The sequence below is a fragment of the Grampus griseus genome, assembly GCF_964374135.1.
Source record: "Grampus griseus genome assembly, chromosome: 8".
Lineage (NCBI taxonomy): Eukaryota > Metazoa > Chordata > Mammalia > Artiodactyla > Delphinidae > Grampus > Grampus griseus.
The window spans coordinates 27583910-27603518 of NC_139002.1; the positions used below are offsets into that span (position 1 = coordinate 27583910).

The 19609-nt window shown below is 34.3% G+C and overlaps 1 protein-coding gene across 3 annotated transcripts in view; it reads right to left on the reverse strand.

Annotated features, from left to right (window-relative positions):
* GRIA4 (glutamate ionotropic receptor AMPA type subunit 4) overlaps window positions 1–15870 on the reverse strand; it is a gene marked incomplete at both ends in the record, with an annotated part of 512633 nt that extends 496763 nt beyond the window's left edge. For all 3 annotated transcript variants that reach the window (XM_082660213.1, XM_082660214.1, XM_082660215.1), the window contains 2 exons: window positions 14434–14592; window positions 15783–15870. In XM_082660213.1, coding sequence (XP_082516339.1) covers window positions 14434–14592; window positions 15783–15870 — 247 coding nt within the window. The remainder of the gene's footprint in view (window positions 1–14433; window positions 14593–15782) is intronic.
* Between the last annotated feature and the right edge of the window lie 3739 nt (window positions 15871–19609).

Below are 19609 nucleotides of genomic sequence, written 5' to 3' on the forward strand. Positions count from 1 at the left end.
TTGAAATAAAATAAAGTGTAGAGGAGGTAAAGACATTGCTATTTTTTTTTAATTTTAACAAGATTTCCTTCTCAATAAAATATTCACACTTGGTTTCTAATCTGAGATTTTATCACTTCTGTAAAATGAGGCTTATTTTCACAGCCACTTATGGTTTCATAACATACAGTCATTACCAAATTTTGTGAAAATAACAAGAATTAAATGCTAAAGGCATGTATATATTATATATGTACACAATACATTGTGATGTATATGCTATATATTTTTATATCTATGCATAACAATATAAAATTACTTACAAAGTTATTTGTAACTGTACTAATTATTATTCTCGTCTTACAATTATTCAGCTTACTTTTTTTTTTAACATCTTTATTGGGGTATAATTGCTTTACAATGGTGTGTTAATTTCTGCTTTATAACAAAGTGAATCAGTTATACATATACATATGTTCCCATATCTCTTCCCTCTTGCATCTCCCTCCCTCCCACCCTCCCTATCCCACCCCTCCAGGCTCAGCTTACTTTTTTAAAACCCGTTCTTAATACTCTATATGTGATTGAGTGACAAATCACAATTTTAGTACAGATGCTCATCTGTGCCAAATAAATTAAATTATACACTTCTACGAAGGTCGATAACTAAAAAAAAGGGAGAATAGTCTGAAATTTAATCTGGAATGTATATGCTGTGTTCTATAACCATCTATACCAATCTGTAAGGAGACTTAATTGCCTTTAAACACATTATTAATGATGCCTGTTTGTTCATTTTTTTCCCTCCCACAGATCCCAACAGATACCAACTCCCACAGATACCAACTCTTTTCCAACCTGCCTATTATCATAAATGGCCTGGTTTGCAGTCTGAAGATACATGGTTGAGATAGTAAGCTGAACTCAAATTCCTGAACTCAACTGCTGGGACAAGTCAGATAGAGGACTGTCATGACTGACATTCTTCCTTAAACAGTCTGGCTAGACTTTAATTAATTTAACCATTCCTCCAACTAAATACTGCCAAGTAATGCTTTAATGAGCATTTTCATGGCTAGAGATTTTCCTGTATTCCTGAGTTCAAATGATTTACAATTTGTAATGTTTTTGATACATTGTGACAAATTGATTTTCAAAAGCATTGTATCAATTTTAAATGCCCCAGCCATCTTGAGTAATTTGAAATTTTCTTTTTCAATTAAATTTGATGGCCTTTGTGTTTGTTTTAATGTTTAAAAAATACAAGTGCAATGAAATGACAATCTTTATAAACAACATGGAAAAATTTGATCAATTATTATAGGATAATTCACATTTAACTACCACACATACCTAAAGAGTATTGGTTCATGACCTGGTATCACAGCCTGTTTTTAATTTTAATCATCAATAAGGATAATCATATAGTGAAGAGTCACATGGAATTTAAAATAGTTTATAGCTAACTTAATTATGACTCAAGATGGTCTTGATGTTTCCAAACAAGTTGAAATTTAAGAGTGTACATGTAAAATCTTTCATTTTGAATTTTAAAAAATGCCTATGGAGAAGTTGATTTGTAGCAATTCATGTGGAAAAAAGGGCAAAGTGTTAAGTTTTAATTGACTATGAATTTAACAAGAACAGAGTGATGTAACAAACTAATTAAAACTCAAATAATCTTGGTCTACACTTTATATGCAAAATGCCTAAATAATCGGAATTAACATTCTCACCTGGACAGATCATGTCAGATCATAATCATGAGTGTCAAAAATGTGGTTTAATTCTAGACAGATCATGACAGGAGAATCGGGTTAATTCAGGTCAATATATTTTAATAAAATTATGATAAATCCATGGGATATTCAGAATGCCAGAACTAGGTTGTTAATGGTTTTAGAAACTATGTTATACAAGGAAATGTTATTTAGCTTGGGGAAGTACAAAGGGGACTTGTGTTATCTGTTTTCAAAAATGTGAAGTGTTTGAGTCATATAGAGAAGAAGTTGATTTATGTTATGTTATTCAATTCTGGCTAAGAATTAGTTGTTATAATACCCAACCAAGAAATGGATTCCTTTCCTCCTTTTCCTCCTCTCATAATCAGTCAGCAGACATTTATTAAGTATGGAACATAATTGTTCCTGGCACAGTGAAAGACCCTCAAAATAGAGGTACTAATAAGGTATCATCCTTGTCCTCAAGGAACTCGCAGTCTAATGGATTTGACAGATTATCTATCTATCTATCTATCATCTTCCAAGGTATACACAATATACAGAAAGTACTATACAGGAAAGTTAACTATTCAAGCAAAAGCTGATCAACATCTTTGTTAAAAGGGATATCATTTATACTTTTAATTTATAGCTGCTGTACCTTTGTGTTTCCTTCTTAAAATGATGTGCATAGTCTTTTAAGGTATATTTATAAACATAATGTTTATATCGTACTCATATATTATTGACATATATTATTTAAGAAAAATCCAAATATAAAAACAAAGCTAATTTTTAATGGGATCAATGTTGTTACTGCTCAGTAAATGTGAAATTGAGCTCCTTGGTTATCAGAGGAAAAAGGGAAACATTTGGACTTACAAGTGTTCCATTAAGAAAAAAGAAAGCATGCATATGTTTTTCAGAAAAAAAATATTTATCTTGATTCTAAGTCTTTGGAGCAGAGAAGTAGTGAAATATCTTTCAAACTTGCCAAGGTAAGATTATATACATAGTTTAAAATTTAAGTAATTTACACAGGGTAAACTAATTTCAAAAGAGGGAGGGATAAGGGCTATAGAAACAAGCAAATTGTGAAATTTACTATAGAAAATGCAATGTGGATAATCAAGAATTGACAGGTTTTCATCGTATGTTTGACTCCAGATGCCTTCTTTCACATCTTCTAGTTTCATGAACTTTAAGAAGTGCTAAGGAAGCAGTCAATGTCTGAACAGATGGTTCTCCTGAGTATGCTTACTAGTACACCTGGTATGCTTACTGGTACACCTGGGCTTCCCACATGGGCTTTCTCCTATTCTGAAAGCAGATTGTATCAGCATTTTCTAGTTCTTTTGTCAGCAGACACCACATGTTATAAGTACCTAGAAGTTCTCTTCTACCAGATTTAAATTTATCAAAGTGCTCTCTGGCCAGCACAATGTACGTCAATTTGCATTAACTGTCCCACTTTGTTCTTTATAGGACTTACTTTCCTCCTTTTTTAACCCATCCCATCAATTGACTCTAATGAAAACAAATGAGAAAAAAACATGCTTAAGATAAGGAAGACACATAACATTTATTTTGGATCCACTACCTCATTGTTCATTTTGGATCCACTACTTCTGTTCATTTTTTTCTAAGATAACACATGAAAAGTCTTAGCTATCTTAAGGATGCCCCAAGGATGAGTGGAGAGAAAACTCATCACATATTGTTCATTCTTATATTCAAAGATATTTACTGATCCTTGCTTTGTACCAGGTATTGTGCAAGGCTATGAGGATATATTGTTTAACAAGGCAGATAAAGGCCTTGGTTCTGGGAGTTTATTTCCTAGTGGGGAATTATAGATGATAAATATGTAAACAAATGAAAATAATAATTACAGATTGTAATAAATGCAAAGATTATCATATGGTTGGTAATGCAATATAAAGTAATTGGAGTTTGGGAGTGGGAAAGCTTACTCTAGAGAGGCTGGCAAGGAAGGTTTCTTTTAGGTGATGACTTTGACCTGAGTCCTGAAGATTCAGAAAAAGCTAGTCAAGCAATAACTGGATTGGAGGAACAGCCCCTCTCCAAAAAAAGGTAATGGAAAGTACAAAGGTATAGAAAAAAGAATGAAAGGGTTAAAGGATGTTCAGGAAACAAAAAGAAGAATGAGGAAACTTCAGCATGGAGAACAAGGCAAAAAGATGGGCAGGAGTCAGATCATGCTTATAATCAGAGCCTGTTAAAGAGTTGCAATTTTACTCTAAGAGACTGAAAAGCCATTGGAGGGTTTTAAGTAATGAAAAATGTCTCTTCTTTCAATTCTGAAGGGAACCACTGGCTCCTGTATGTAAAGTGGATGGGAGAGGTAAGGTAGAAGCAGATTAACTATGAAATTATTAGAAAAGTACCATTAACTTGGACTAGAACTGTGGGATAGAAATGGAGAAAGGTGGAAATACTTGTAATGTACTTTGGAGATAGGAGCAAGAGGACCTGGTCAGATGTTAAATGACAACAGGAAAAAACCTAGGAAAGTAATAGATGGAGCAAGAAAGCAGATGAGAAAAATATCAAAACTAGAAATATGACCACTAGGGACTGTCAGGAAAGGTAGATGAAGAAAAGCAAATAGGAGAACTTGAGAAGAGGTAATATGCAGAACTTCTGCTCAAGCTCAAATTCAGTCATGATAACGGAGATCTGCACAAATATATCAGTTCAAAGAAGTTGTAAAAGAATAGCTTATTCAAATAATTAGAGCAGAAAAAAATAAAGATCAATTCCTAACACACATAAGAAAATAAATTCCAAAAGAGTTAGCATTATAAATATAAAATTTTAAACCATAAAGTATACTAGAAAAATGTGGAATAATATTATATAGTTTTAAGGACAGGAATACCTTTATAAGCAAAGCATGAAACCTAGAAGCCATAAAGAAAATGACTCACAGATTTGAGTACATAAAAATTTAAAATGTCTGTACAGTAAAAGGCATCATAAATGAAGGTGGAAGCCAAAGGCACAGTAGAAAAATAATTTGCAACATACATGACAAAGGGTTCATTTCTTAGCATGTAAAACACTCCCTCAAATAGAAAACACTGACAAAGTAAAAGAACAACAGTTCACACAGAAAGATATACATGGTCTTATAAATATAGGAAAATATTCTCAGCCACACTATTAATCAAAAACATGTAAATTAAAGTAGCAACTAGATGTCATTTTTATCCATCAGGACAAGTGAAGATTCAAGAGACTGATAATGACTAGTGTTAGCAGGTCATAGAAAAACAATTATTCTCACATTTAGGTGGCTGTAAATTTAAATAATACTTTGTTTTTGAGGAGAAGACACTGACAATATGTACTAAAAGCAATAATCCACATTATTTGATATAGTAATTTCATTTCCAGGAATTAATCCTACAGGAATATTCACACAGGTACTCAAGTAGTTTTACTGCTATTCTGTTTGTAATATAAAAAATGTGGAAACAACCTAAATGTTGATCCAGAGTGTACATTTATCATAGTAACTTTGCACAATGACATTATGTAGCAGTAAAAGAAAATAAGATAGCTCTATATAAGTATAGTATATAACTGACAGAAAACATTTTATGATAAATGAAATAAAATAATAAAATATAGGTATAAATTAATATCATTTTTATTAAAAAGTTTCATTTATTCAATAGATATATATTAGTACCTTATGTTTATAATACTCTTATCTCTCTACCTAGGTCTATACAGATAAGAAAAGAAGTCTGGAAAGATCTATAAACCTTATTTACTGTGATTATCTCTATGTGGTGAGACTGCAAAAATATTTTGCCTATTTAAGACTTCTAAATTATTTGAAATTTTTGTGTCAGTTTAAAAAGATAAAATATGAAAAATGGAAAGATCACAGGGTATAATATATTTAAAGTTACTGATGAGAAACTGCCTATTTTAGAAAAAGCAGATAAGCAACAAAAGTAAGCAAACAATGATTACAGCTTATGGTGTAACTTTTGCTGTAACTGGAGAAATACAATGGCTTATTCAAAGAAAATACTACATCTCAATTTTTTTACCCTTTATTTTTGAGATAATGTTGAACTTTTTATTTATGACACTAGTAGTTTTATTAAGTTGGAGACAAGTGATGATGCTATGAAGACTGCAGAAAATTTGACTTAGGGTGATGATCTTTAAGACAATCCTCACTATGTTTATTGGAATCCAAAAACGTGTAAAGGAAAACTGAAATGAAATCCCTGACAGCTAAGCAAATCTTTAAAGCACTGGGGAAAATATGTTTCGATTCGAATAGATGTAGTTATTCTGAAATCAAATAACATTCCTATAAAACTTATGTAGGTTGGCCAACTAATGAAGTATCCAACACTGTTTGTGTAACATATAAAGACCCACTTATTAATTTTTACACCTGGTGGTATTTATAACATGAATTTGGAAATATAAAGTAATGAGAGCATTATCATTTAGAATACTCAAATTTCTGTGCTGCATTACAAATCACATAGAAAACTCGATGTCCAGTGTAAAATGGACATATTCACTGGAGTGAATGAAAATTGTTAAAGAACTAACTTTGAAGAAAACATCTTTCTATTTAAATTAGGAGTTATCTAGCTACTGTCACAGAGTGATGGCTATCTTGTGAATACTGTACTAACCAAGATACTATAGTGTGAATGGCAGGCAAAACTGACTTCAAGATCTGATGCCCTGGATACTTGTCATTAGGCAAATTTTCTTAACAACAGATCTTCAGTTTCTCCACATAAATAATTAAAATAATAATGATGCCTGCTTCTAGAGTTGTGTAAGAATTGAGGTAACTAACACAGAGACTTGGCACATAATCAGTAGCTATTATTATCGAGGAGAAATGAGTTTCAAAGAACAGGGAGTTATCAGCTATGTCAAATCCTGCAAACTACAATATTAAAAGACAATGACTAAGGAAAAATGGGATTTACTATTCTGTAAGTCACTGATGACCTTCAAGAACACTGTTGCAGGAGTGGTGATGGTTAAGGGAGAAGGTAAATCGTGATAAAAATAGAAGGAGCTGATGTGGAATATGTAGAACTTTTGATAGTAAGAGAAGGAATAAAAATAATATGATGACAGTTTAAGAGGCAGAGGACCAAGTCAAGCATTTTTCCAGCTAGGACACACTGATTATTTTCTATGACAAGGAAGAAGCTACTGGAGATGGAGTTTATGGGAAAATTCCAGGTTAGTTTCAAAGATAAAATCCAACTGGCTTTCTTCTTTTTTTTTTTTTTTTTGAAATGAAGAAGGTAGAGAATGAAGTACTGTGCATTTATCTAATATATGTGTAGCTCCTTTAGGGCTGTGGGCTTTTTTTTTTCTTTTTCTTGTAACTGGAATTCATTGAGAAGCTGTTCAAAAGTTTAGACTGTCTCTCTGTAAACACACACACACACCGTGCTCATGAACACATAATTTTGCATGCAATTACGAGAATTCATCAATCTCTTTAATCCATCCATGAACCAGTTCTCTCTCCAAATGGTCCATAGATCCCAGACAAAGTTACCCTCTCATAGGACTTAGAAATAATTTTAAAAAATATGCATTTAGATTTGTGTATATAAACTAAAATTAACAATTCAGTTAGAGGTCAAAAACATTCCTATGAAATATCAACAAAATATATTTATTCAAAACATAAATTGCTTTTTCAAAATATAAACAGAAAATATAAATAAACTTGAAGTTTTAACATTGGTTTTGAAATAAATGTTCTATATGTCAAAGAATGTAATACGACTAAATTTAATTGAGTTATAGGCTAAATATTTTCCAAACACTTTTCTAATATTCATAAAATTCATGTGTTTTGTATGTTAATGAATGAAGAAACTGTGGCTCAAAAGTGTTAAGTAACTTACCCACTATCAGGTTGTAAATTGAAGCCTATGTGGCTCAAAAGTCCAGAAAAGACTCTCCCTACCTCTAAATAAAACATAAGACTATTCTAGGCCAACATACATGAAAGAGTATATATTAATAGAATTTATGTGGGATTAATAAAGGTTGTGTTTTTTCTGGTCAAAATACAAAAGAACACTAAAGAATAAAGAAGGAAAGACTTGTTAAAGATCAATTATCCATGCAACTCATTATTAAAATTCTGCAGCCAGTGACAAGGTTGATGACTATTTACTTGAAATTCTTCCCATTTCTTGGCTCCCGTGAAATTACTCTTGCCTCAATTTCATCTGAACTCACTGACCCATTTCCTTCAGTCTCTTTTTCTCTCTCTGTCCCTCAAGTACTGTATTTCCTGGATTTATGTCCTCAACATTCTGTTCAATGTTTTTGCTCTCTCTGTATGATTTTGCCCACATCCATGGTTTCAGCCATTATCAAATGTCTCTCTTTAGTTCAAACTGAGCCCAAGAGCCCCAGATACACATGTCCAACTCTCTACTGCATTTGGATGTCTCTTAAACTCCTCAAAATCAGTACATCCACACCATACTCATCTTCCCCATTCAAATCTGCTCCTGTGTGTCCCTTCCTAGTTGATGGTACTGCTATCTAATCATTTTTCCAGACCAAAAATTGAAGAAATCATCTTTAATTCTTACCATACTTCCTTTCCATTCTCCCACACAGACATCCAATCTATCACTAAGTTCTGTCAACAGTTCTGTATTCTTAGATCTATGTACTTTTCTCTCTCCTTAGTGCTTCTACTTTTATTCAAGCACTTAATCATTCTAAATTGCATTACTTCAAGACTCAACTGTTTTTTTCTTCCCATTTTGCCCCCTTCTAATACATTCTCTTTCTTGAAATCATCCTGTTCTTTGTAAAACATAAATCTCATCATGTCACTGTTGTTTTTAAATCATTTATGGGTCCCCCTTTTTATTCAGAAGAGTCTCCTTACAAGAGCTACAAGATCCTGTGTGGATCTACAAAGCCCTGCCCCTTAGCACACCTCTCCTTCCCAGTACAATCAATACTCTACAGCCAGACTAAACCATATCCAGTGGCTCAATCACACCTGGCCCTGCCACACCTTGGTGCCTTGTCATGTTCTGCTCCTTTGGCCAGGCGTGCCTTCCTTCCTCTCTATTTTTCAAATAACTCAACTAGAGTCTTAACACCCAGATCAGATAACATTTCCCCTAGGATACCATGCCAAGTTTGATGTTCCTTCCTGTGTTAATGTCTGTCATAGCACTGTTTCTCTGTCATAATACTTTGTCTTACTGTACTGTGATAACTGGCTTGTACATCTTTCCCCCTAGACTATTAGCTTCTTGAGGGCAACAACTACTCTTATAAGTTTCTGTATGCTCATTTCTAGTATAGTGTCTTAAATACAGTTACCCTTGATAAGTATGTTTCATGAATAAATGGATATGTTTATTATCTAATCTACTGAATGAATGGACAAATTCACTACACAATATGGCTTCAGTCTTTGTTATATCACTCACTGCCATCTGATTAATGAATAAGTTGCCAGAAATGTCTTGCCCTATTTTCTTCAAAATGTTACAATTAAATTAGAAAAAAAATGACAATTCTTTTCTTTCTTGGTTCAAGTAATCTCAATACAGATGTAGTTTTCACATCCTACGGTCTCCTGGTTAAAGTACTAGGATAGTAATTAGAAGACCTGAGTTCAAACTCAGGCTCTGCAACTTATTAGCTACATGGTCTTTGGCAAGTCAAGTAACTTCTTTGAGTCAAAGCTGGCTTAACTAAAAAATAATAACTAAAAAATAATGACTATCTTCTCAGACAGTCTCACTCAAAGACTAGCTTGAGGTCAAATAAAATCATGTACATAAAAGCAGTTTAAAAACTATGTGTTGTAGTAAAATGTAAGGTGTATGGTATTTATTCTTCATTTTAAATTCCTGAACTATAGTAAAATTCTGTAAATAAGACATATACATATTTCCCAATGTCAGAAAGTAAAATTTTTTTCCTCTTTGAGAAATAAAAAACCCTTGGGAGAATCCACAAGAAAAAAAACAGTTTAGAGAGTTTTTCAAATGGCTTTAAGAAAGCTTAGTACTGTGACAATTCTGAAATACATCAATGCAAATTGTGCATCATTTAAGAAAGGGACAAGCCATAGAAATGTGACTCATCTTTGTCATCAATCTCATGGGGAAAATTAAGAAAAAGAGGGAAAGAATATTATAAAACTAAAGAATTATTTCAAATCAACATAGAATCTTGCTATCAATTCAAAATAAGGAAATCTAATGACAGTCACTCATTTTCCTAAAAATAATCAAAAGTCAAATAGTATTTAATGTATTTCTGCGAACAACTTTGCAGGTCAAACCATCAGAACTTATTTTTAGCATTTTTAAGATTATTATATCAGTCCAATATAAACTCTTAGAATGTCTTTTTAGGACTACATGTCCTTGAGAAGGAAAATGTACAAAACTTAAACATTGTTGAATTAAAGCCAAAAGTTTGTATTATTTAGTACCCTTAAACAAGTTTGAATTAAGTCCCTATTATATAAGCTCTGCCTGCAGAGCCTACCGGATATAATGTCACATTTTCAATGTATTTAGATTAACTAAACAAGTATATTTTACATACCAACCTACTTTTACAAGTGGCACACAACTGGGTATTTAGAGTTGATAACTAAACCCATCACAAATAGAACTAATATTTAACTTAAAAAGAACAACTTTCTCATCATTACTAGGGTACAATATGCATTCTATTTTTGACTTACAACTTTCCTATCCATCATGTTGTAAACTACTGAATAGACAGATTTTAGACAGAAAAGGAGAGTAAGATAAACACATTATTTGTAAAAAATAAAACAAAAATATTAACCAGTTGGTCTTTCCTATCCAAGTTTAAAAAGTTGGGAATATTCCACAAAATTCTCTTATTATTTCACCTAAGGGACAATACATGAGTACTTGATCTATTTCACTATGTTTTTCCTACTACCCATATGAAATTAAAAGAATCATTTGAGAAACTGAACATCTGTGGATTATATTGTAAAGGGACTGCCTTACTTATTAAAGACTGATTCTTTTACAGGATAGCTAACGTAACTGGACTAAATTAATAATTGCAATGTCTCATCTTTTTATCTTTTAGAAAGCTTGGGATAGATTATTTTAGTATTTTGGTTATTACTTCTTTGGCAAAATTTAAGATACATCATCCTCCAAACCAAAATATCTTTATTAATTAACTATTAGAAAAATATAAGAACATAGCCTGCTTTTTCAGGTTGTCTCAAATGTTTTGTAAAGAACATATTCAATTTAACTAGCATGTTTGTTTGCAAGGATAGCTATTTTGGGTCAAGTGTATAATATTTTATTAGAGGACATTCCATATTGAATATTTTATTAAATTAATTTATTAAAGGACAGTCCGTATTGAATTTATTTTTTAAATAAATTTATTTTGCCATACACCATACTTTGAATAGATTACAACAAAGAAATGTATACCTTTAATTACATTTTGAAATTTGACTACTTGGGCTATTTATTACACCTATACTTTGTTATTGAAATATGTCATAATTCTATATTATCTGTATTTCTTATAATTTCAGTTTTATACTTAGCAAAGTGTGATTTTTCAACCATGTGAATAGTTTAAAATGAGAACAATATTTTAATTTAATCTTACACAAATATTGTAAAAAAAATAAAATGAAACTATAAGCCAAAATTATCCCCACCCTCTCTCAGCAACTTGGGATTTATACCAAACGTGAAAAATTTGAGTTAATTGGATTTATACTTATGCAGTATGTAAACTCTATACACAGAATGTTTAGATTGTCTGAAGTATTCTTAGAATGCTAAATTAATTTTGAGGCAGAAGAACCAATGTTAAATTACATCTGTCCAATAGATGACCAATAATACTCTTTATTCTTTAATCTGTCTTTTTTGTCTTTAAGTATACATTCCGTAAACTAAACATATCCTGTTTAGTGGCCCTTATTCACAAAGACACTAGATTATGAAGTTTTACAAGGGCACACTGCAGGAAAATCGTATTTAAGATAAACCTAGCCAGACACATATATTTTTTTATATTTAAAAAATATATGTATATTTAATCCAACATGAAAAATTTTTAAATCTAGCCTGTATCACTGTGAGGAATAAGTTCCATGTTAATTCTACAGAACACTATTTTTATCCTTTTGTACCCAAAGGCATACAGCTTGATATATGAGTTTGCCTCATACTTATTGCTTACGTGTCACCTTTAATTAGACTGGAAAATCACGCGTCTACATGCTCTAGGTCAGTTCATTTAACAAACACCAATCACCTGACCCACGCTCTCTGACCATTGATTTTTCCCAAATTCTGCTTAGATTTGCCTTAAGGACATTTGGCATACTCATTTGTCAAAATTTTTTCCTTTTCTTCACTAGAAAATGGGTTTTTTCCTTATTTACAATTTATGTTTTTTAAAAATATTTTAAGCATGTATGCAAAGTCAGTTATATGTGATTATGAAAAACATGACACCACTAACATTGCCTTACACTTGGAATCAAAATAAGCAGACTTAGTTTACTTAGCTTTAATTTTCTCAATTCTAACATGTTAAAGAATAGCATATTACCTATATTTTATACCTTTTTTTAAACTTTTTCATTCTGTGTACAGATTCTTAGCAATTTCTTATGTTTACAGGTTCTTTACCAGTACACTTTATTTTATACAATATTTTTATTACATAAATAATATAATACTAATTAAAATTTTCCTGAATGAGATTAACATATGATATGGAAGAAGAAAGAACTATCACTTTATAGTTTATATAGCTGGAAGCCATAACATAAACTTTAAAATACTGAAGCACTTAGTTAGAAAATATAAAACGAATATAGCTCCACTTTTAAGACAGTCTTTCATTAACTAAATAATAAAAATGAATACTTATATAGCAATTTACTGTAGACAAAGTACCTTCAAATATATCTGAATCATGAATTATCTGTAAACTTAGAAATGGTTTTGTTGACAGAATCTCAAGAGAGACACAAGAAAAATTTTTAAATCAACAGATAATAATCACACACTAAGAATATTTTATACCTAGAACTGTTTGAAATGTTAACATCTCTATCAAAACTTGGAACAAAAATTAATAACTTAAGACATTTTCAAAAATGACTATCCACAAACTTAGCTCTAATTTATGTTCATTTCTGCTTAAAAATAACTCCCATATAATTATCATTATAATGAATATTGACTTTATTACTAAATACAACAAATGATTTTTTTAATTAAGTAGTACCCAAAGGAGCTAGAGGATTCCTGAAAATTAATACAATTGTAGCAGTTAAAAAAAAAGTCAGATCTTTAACCTCCTTATGAAATCAAGTTCTAAAGTAAAGTAATTAGATGCCAAAAAAAAGGAAACGTAATCATGTCACTTGTTAGATGAATTAATGGCAAATATATATGAATTAAAATAATTAATGAAACAGATATCCTCCTAACACAAAAACTCCTTGTTTTCAATTTCAGTAGTTTGTTCAGTATACACTTGTACTCAGAAAGAGGACATTCAAAATTAAAATATACTCAACTTGATATAATAAAAATATCATACAAAGCAGATTGAATATTTTATTACTGCTGTGCAAAATTTTATATAGAAACTATTCCTATATGTCTTACATAATCTATAACCATTATCTTAACATGTAAATTTTGAGCAGTAGTAAATTAGCATGTAAAAATAAGGAGGTATGTGAAACATGTTTCCCTCAAGAGTGAAAATGCAATCTAAATGTTCTATTGACTGATCATATTTTAGTGATTTTTAAATTAATACACAGTTGATTATATTTTTACTTTGTTATACAGTATTTTGGCAGGGGAGCTCTGTACAACTGTTTAATTATAGTGTTAGGTAAGATCACCAAATCTCAATCTTATTGCATAAAATAACAGATCCAGCTGGGTTGGTTTGTAAATTCAGTGGATTGGAGACTAACATGATTTGCCACCAAGGTAAGGATTCATGGAGTTATATTCACAGGATATATGCATTACCTGATAGCAGGAGACATTCACAACCCAGAATATAAGAGCAGGGCAGTCTCAAGTGACATCACCAGATCATCTGCAGCGTCAGCCAACCGACTCAAATATATATCCTCCACACCACCGCTCCCCTCTTTCTAACTGTTAGCAAACCTTCCATTGCCTTTACCAGTGTAAGAGAGCATGTGTCTTCTTTAAAAGCAAGACATATGCTTACTCAAGTGAAAAGCAAATAAAAACCAAGGAACAGAAATCAAAAACTAGATTGAGTACAATTTTCACTAACTTGATATTCAGGTTGTAGAAATAATACTGAAATGTTAAAGGAGAAAGTAACTTCAATTAATTTCAAGAAAAAAGAAAGATGGAAGAAGGGAGTGAGGGAGGTGGAAAAGAAAGAGGGAGGGAGGGAGGAAGGAAGGAAGAGAAAGAAAGACCAGCTAAATATCCCTGAGACTAAATCTTACTTTTAACTGATTTGCTCTGTAACCAGCAAACTGTGGAGGTCTTGAATGTCTTTCTTAAAAATATAATAATAATAATAGTAATAATAATAATATAGAGGAAGGGGACTCTATTGCCCCATTTTAATTCTCTTCTCATTTACCTACAACTTATGTTTTACTTACAAGCATTTGTTACAGCGAAACTGTTGGCTGTCTCAATGTTGTCCACATGAGGTACCAAATTAAAGGGAGCTTCTGACGCATTGGGGCTGGTGTTATGAAGAAAAATTGCTAATCGAAAAGCAGTGTATTCCTGATCTGTGTTTCGGATGAAGAGACCACCTATTAAAAACAGCAGAAAAAGCACATTCAGTGTCTCCTCTTGTAAATGTTACTATACCCACCCCAAGAACTGTCAAATTCACTGCCATTCACCAACACATACAATTAAGGAGCTATTCCTGCCACATCTTGGGAGACTGCCCTTTGTCCCTAAGGTGTATGCTTAATATTTTAGTCTTTAAGGCAGCTCAGCCTTTTCCTGTCCCAATTTGTCATGATCACCGTGACCTCTGAGACAGATCATTTAGTGTGCTTTCCTTTCTCTCTCTTGCACTGCCCATGATTCTCAGCACACTGCTACAGAAGCCAGCTCCAGGGCATTTCTAAGATGCATGCAGATGGGAAGAAAAGATAATTTGCATTAAAATACAGAAATCAAGGGATGTGGTGAAGTGCAGGTTAGAGGGAAATCAGAAAGGAGACATGAACTTTGTCTTTATGCAGCTCTTGGACTCAGCCTAATTAGCACCGTTTTGTGCACTGTCTACGAGAAATGATGCAGTCTGAGGCTGGTCTTAGCTGGAAGAAATTCAATTGCTGCGTCCCATTAAAAGACAGGAGAGAATAGCAAGAAAAGCGAAGGACGGATAGGGTCCCTGGAAATAGAGTCGAGAGGGAGGATTAAGGGCAAAAGATTCAAGAGGAAAACAAAAGAAGAAAAGGTTCCGGGAAAGGGATCTAACTTTGGAATCCGTTAACTGGTAGCAAGCAAAGACAAGGAGGTGTGGGTGTAAATGCTTTTTTTGCACAGGGTCTTTCTGTAATAGAGAAAGCTGCTGCGTACAGCACGGGAAGAAGGGGGGGGGGTGTTTTGTTTTGTTTTGTTTAAACAAACTCTACATCCCTTCATGCTTTAGAGAAAGAAATGAAAAGAAATATCAGATAAAATGCTACCAAACCCCACGGAGGTTTTTTTCCCCCAACTTATTGCAATCCTACTTAAGCGACATGATCCAAAGGTGGAAACAGGAGTATAGACTGAGGATGGACGGGTGGGCAGCTCTGTGCTGTTCTAACTGAACCTGCACCAAAGAGGCAGTCTTTTTATAAAGGGGAGAAAGGAAGAGGGAAGCAGAGGGGAAAGGAGCCGCCGAAGGTTCCCCTAAATTGCTTATCAGTAACTCATTTGATTCACTTTCGGATATCTGCTACAGCCACCCACACGCATACCCCACCGGAGCAAAGCTTACCTATTTGCACGCTGCTCGGAAAGGCTCCCATGGCGAGTCCCCAAAATCCAGAAAATAACAAGACTATCTGTCTGCAAATAATCCTCATCTTCTTTTCTCCTCTCCCTGGCGCGCTCTCTCTTTCTCTCGCACTCTTCCTAAAGGCTGTTCAGAGAGACATTGAGGACTATGGCGCTAAAATTAAAAACAACCAAAAAAGAAAAAAAAAAAAAAAAAAACAGAGGAGAGAGGTTTGGGTGGTTTGGGGTTATGACTATTTCCCTTTAGCAATCCATCCCGAGCTGCCAGATTTTTCCCGCAGTCTCCATAGCCCTGGGAGAGGTTTTCTGTCCGGCTGCAAATGTTACACATGCAAAAGATGGTGGTGGAGCGGCTACTGGCTGCTCGCAGAGATGAGACATGCGCTCTCTCTGTGCCTAGCTCGCACTAGCTCTCGGCCCTCGCTTTCTCACCTACACACACACACTAGCGCCGCGGCCGCCGCACGCGCTCTGCTGCTCCTTTCAGCCAACAGCCACCTAAAGCCTACACCAGCCCGGAGCCTCGCGCCCCCTCCGCGAGCGCGCAGCACTCCCTCCGCACGCCCCCCGCCCACTACTCGGCAGGCTTCATCCCTTGGGTGCTCACCCGAGCGCCTCAGTCTCTTCGACGCTCCAGAGCCAATCTGGAGACAGGTTTTTCCTTTTCACGACTCCCGCCTCTCTTCTTCCCGCGTTCGCAGTGGGTCCTACTCTGGGGATGGGCACCCCCAGCGTCCCTCTCTGCTTTCCGGGCGCCTCTGCTTCGCGGCTGCACTTGGCAGGAAATTCACCCGCGGGCCAGGTCCTCAAGCCCCGAACAGGGCCTCGGGGGGTTAGTACTTCCCCATGCCCCCGGCCCCCTGCCGCATTCTTGCAGGCTCTCGGGGAGGACCGGCTGCCTCCCTCTCCTTCAGCTCAGCCTTTCTCTCAGCCTCGCCCTCTTCTGCCACTGGGCTGCGCGCGGGGGACTCCGGTCCTCGCTGCAGCAAAGATTTCTCACCAGCAAACAGCCCGGGAATCTGGAGAGCCTGAGACGGGAATGGACGAGATGAAGGGGCTCGAGAGAGAGAGAGGAGGATGAGAAAAGGGGGCAAAGGGCAGCCTAAGGCAGGTTTAAGAAGCTGGAACCAAGGAGGAAAGAATTGATGGAGTTCAGGCTGGAGAAGAGACACAGAGAGGTCAAACCATTTTAGGAAAGAGAGGAAGGAAGAAAAAGTTAATTTAAATAACAAAATAGGGTGATGAACGGGGTGGGGAAGAGACTGAGAGGTGAAAACTGAATAGGGGGTCTACTTGTACTTTGAAAGGCTTGGAACTAGGAGTAGGAAAGGTAATTAAAGAGTTCTTTCTCTCCAGTCGCCTTTTCAAGAGACACTTTGCCTCTGTGCTAGACACACTTCAGGAGTAGCAAGAACATAGTTCAGGGGCTGATGAAGAAGAATGGGAAGGGCAGTGCTTGGAGCAGTGGGCACAAGTTGGTATTTGTGCCTGATAGAAAAATGGGGTATTTTACATGTACATAGTTTCTTAGCTGGAGCTCCAGAATACTCACTCTACTCCATGTCACTCCAAGAATACTTAAGCACTGCCTTGATGATGTCAATAGTTGTTTTAAATGGGTAGAAGAAATTTATTATTCTAGAAAGTTTTAGAGCTATGGTGTCATTGCCTCTCCAAGGGTCACCTTTAAGACTTCATTTCACTTGGCTGTATTGGATGGAGTCTGTACCACACCCAGAGAGAGTGACTGCAGTAGCAGTGAATGAAAGGTTTCTGATTTCCTCTTTATGGTTTGAGGTCTTCTGACCTAGACAGTATATCTAATCCCCTAATTCCATTAAAATGTAAGAGGAAATGTGTTTTAAATCTTTACAGTTCTTTGGGTGCCATTGGTTGAATCATATTATTTTAGAGCCTGGAAGGCTGGATCACATCAGCTAAAGCCAAGCTTTTGACGAATTATTAGAGGGAGGGATTCTCCTTAAAGGTTAACTGTAAGAAATTTTAGAAATCTTCTAGGATCACACCTTCATATTAGTGTCTTCTACACCTAAAGTACTGTCTTCCATTACATTTTACAAAAGAATATAGTAAGTGCCTATGCTTATCTGATGTAACATTTGGGAAAAGAGGAGAAAGAATTGATCAGTGTGGCCCACCCGGTAAAGACTTCTTGAAATATGTACTGCCTTTACTCCTTCAAGTCTCCTTTCATTAGATATCACTAATTGCCTACAGTTGGAATTTGAGGATGACATTTAATAATCCTCAATTAATCCTCTGTTAAATCTTCAGAGTGCTTTTCTTCAGAGTGCTTCTCTAAGTTCTGAATTTTGCTTTTAAAGTCACATCTTTTTGTTGTTGCTGTTATTTATCCACTTTTCTGTTACATTTCACAACAGATTGTTATGACAAAAAACATCTTAATTGTGAGTAATTGGATACCACAAATCATACATTTGTCATTTCAGTTTATAAGGCTTTAGTCTTACAAGTCAAGTGGGATTTGAAATGTTTTCCTTTTTGTCTTTTCTCTCAATGTAAAAACCAAGCTGTAATAATATTATTCTGTTTCTCTTATAAGAAGATAATAAAATAAGCCACATAAAATTCAAGTTGAATTTAACTGAAATTAAAATTTCAAAACCCACCAAATCATTAAATTCATAACCTAGTTGGGCAACTAGTCTAGCTCCCCCTAATGCACAGAGGCAATAATTAACTTTTGTTCTTCTCAAAATCAAAAGATTTGAGGTTTCAAATAATGTAATGCCACCATCACTATAGGTGCAGGACAAGTTTTATGTTTTTATTTTTTAACAGAATCTAATTTTTATTTAAATGGAATGGCATTACTTTCATATAGAGTATTAATCAAGGTTAACCAATTCTTATCTTGTTCATCTAAATTTCTACATGTAGTACGGTCATTTTATTTTTCATCTAACCACGATAATGACACCTTGACTAATATGACCACAGATGACACAACTATAGTTTTCCAAAATAGTAATCTGGTTTTTTTTAATTTCTATTTTTCCAGTTAATTAAAACCTCCATTTTACTTTATGCATCTAAATTATCTTTCTCTGTAGGATATCTCTATTTATCTCTCTATATATCTATATCTACAGGGATATACTTATAGATATATCCTCATGTCATGCTTGTCTTTAAGATGTACCAAAATGGAACAAGTTTTAGAGTTGACTCGGAAGGAAGGCAAGTGGAGGCTGTGGCAGACGTTGTGCATTCATATATAATAGAAATTATAATCAACAACACTGAAGACAAAACAGTGAAGAATAAAAATGTAGCTAGTAATGGTACAGCTAACACCTGCACTTTTAATCTTGAGTTTCTGATCCTCCAGTCATATGTATAAATATGACTCATGATACACTTCTTATTATCCTAAGTATGAATTTACATATAGAAAACAATTACTTGAGACTCTCTTTGGAGCACTTGTAAAGGCAGAGGTAAGATCCTGCTATATCTCTGCAAAAAATTTGAAGGATTATTACCAGCTGAGAAAACCAAAGATACATATGTTTGATCTTATTGCTTTTGTGTTATTCTAAGTAAATATTTTCACAGTTTTCTGAAATTCAACTTACTAATATATTAAAAGAAGGTATCATACTAGAAGGTTTCTAAACTTTCTTATAGTTACCCAAATCTCTGATCCTATGAAGTAAATTCAGCCAGCATTTGGGCAGTTCTGCTATGGGAAAGGCCCGATGCTGTGGGCAATCCACAGATGAACATGCCACAGCCTCATACACAAAACATTCACATGGTGTG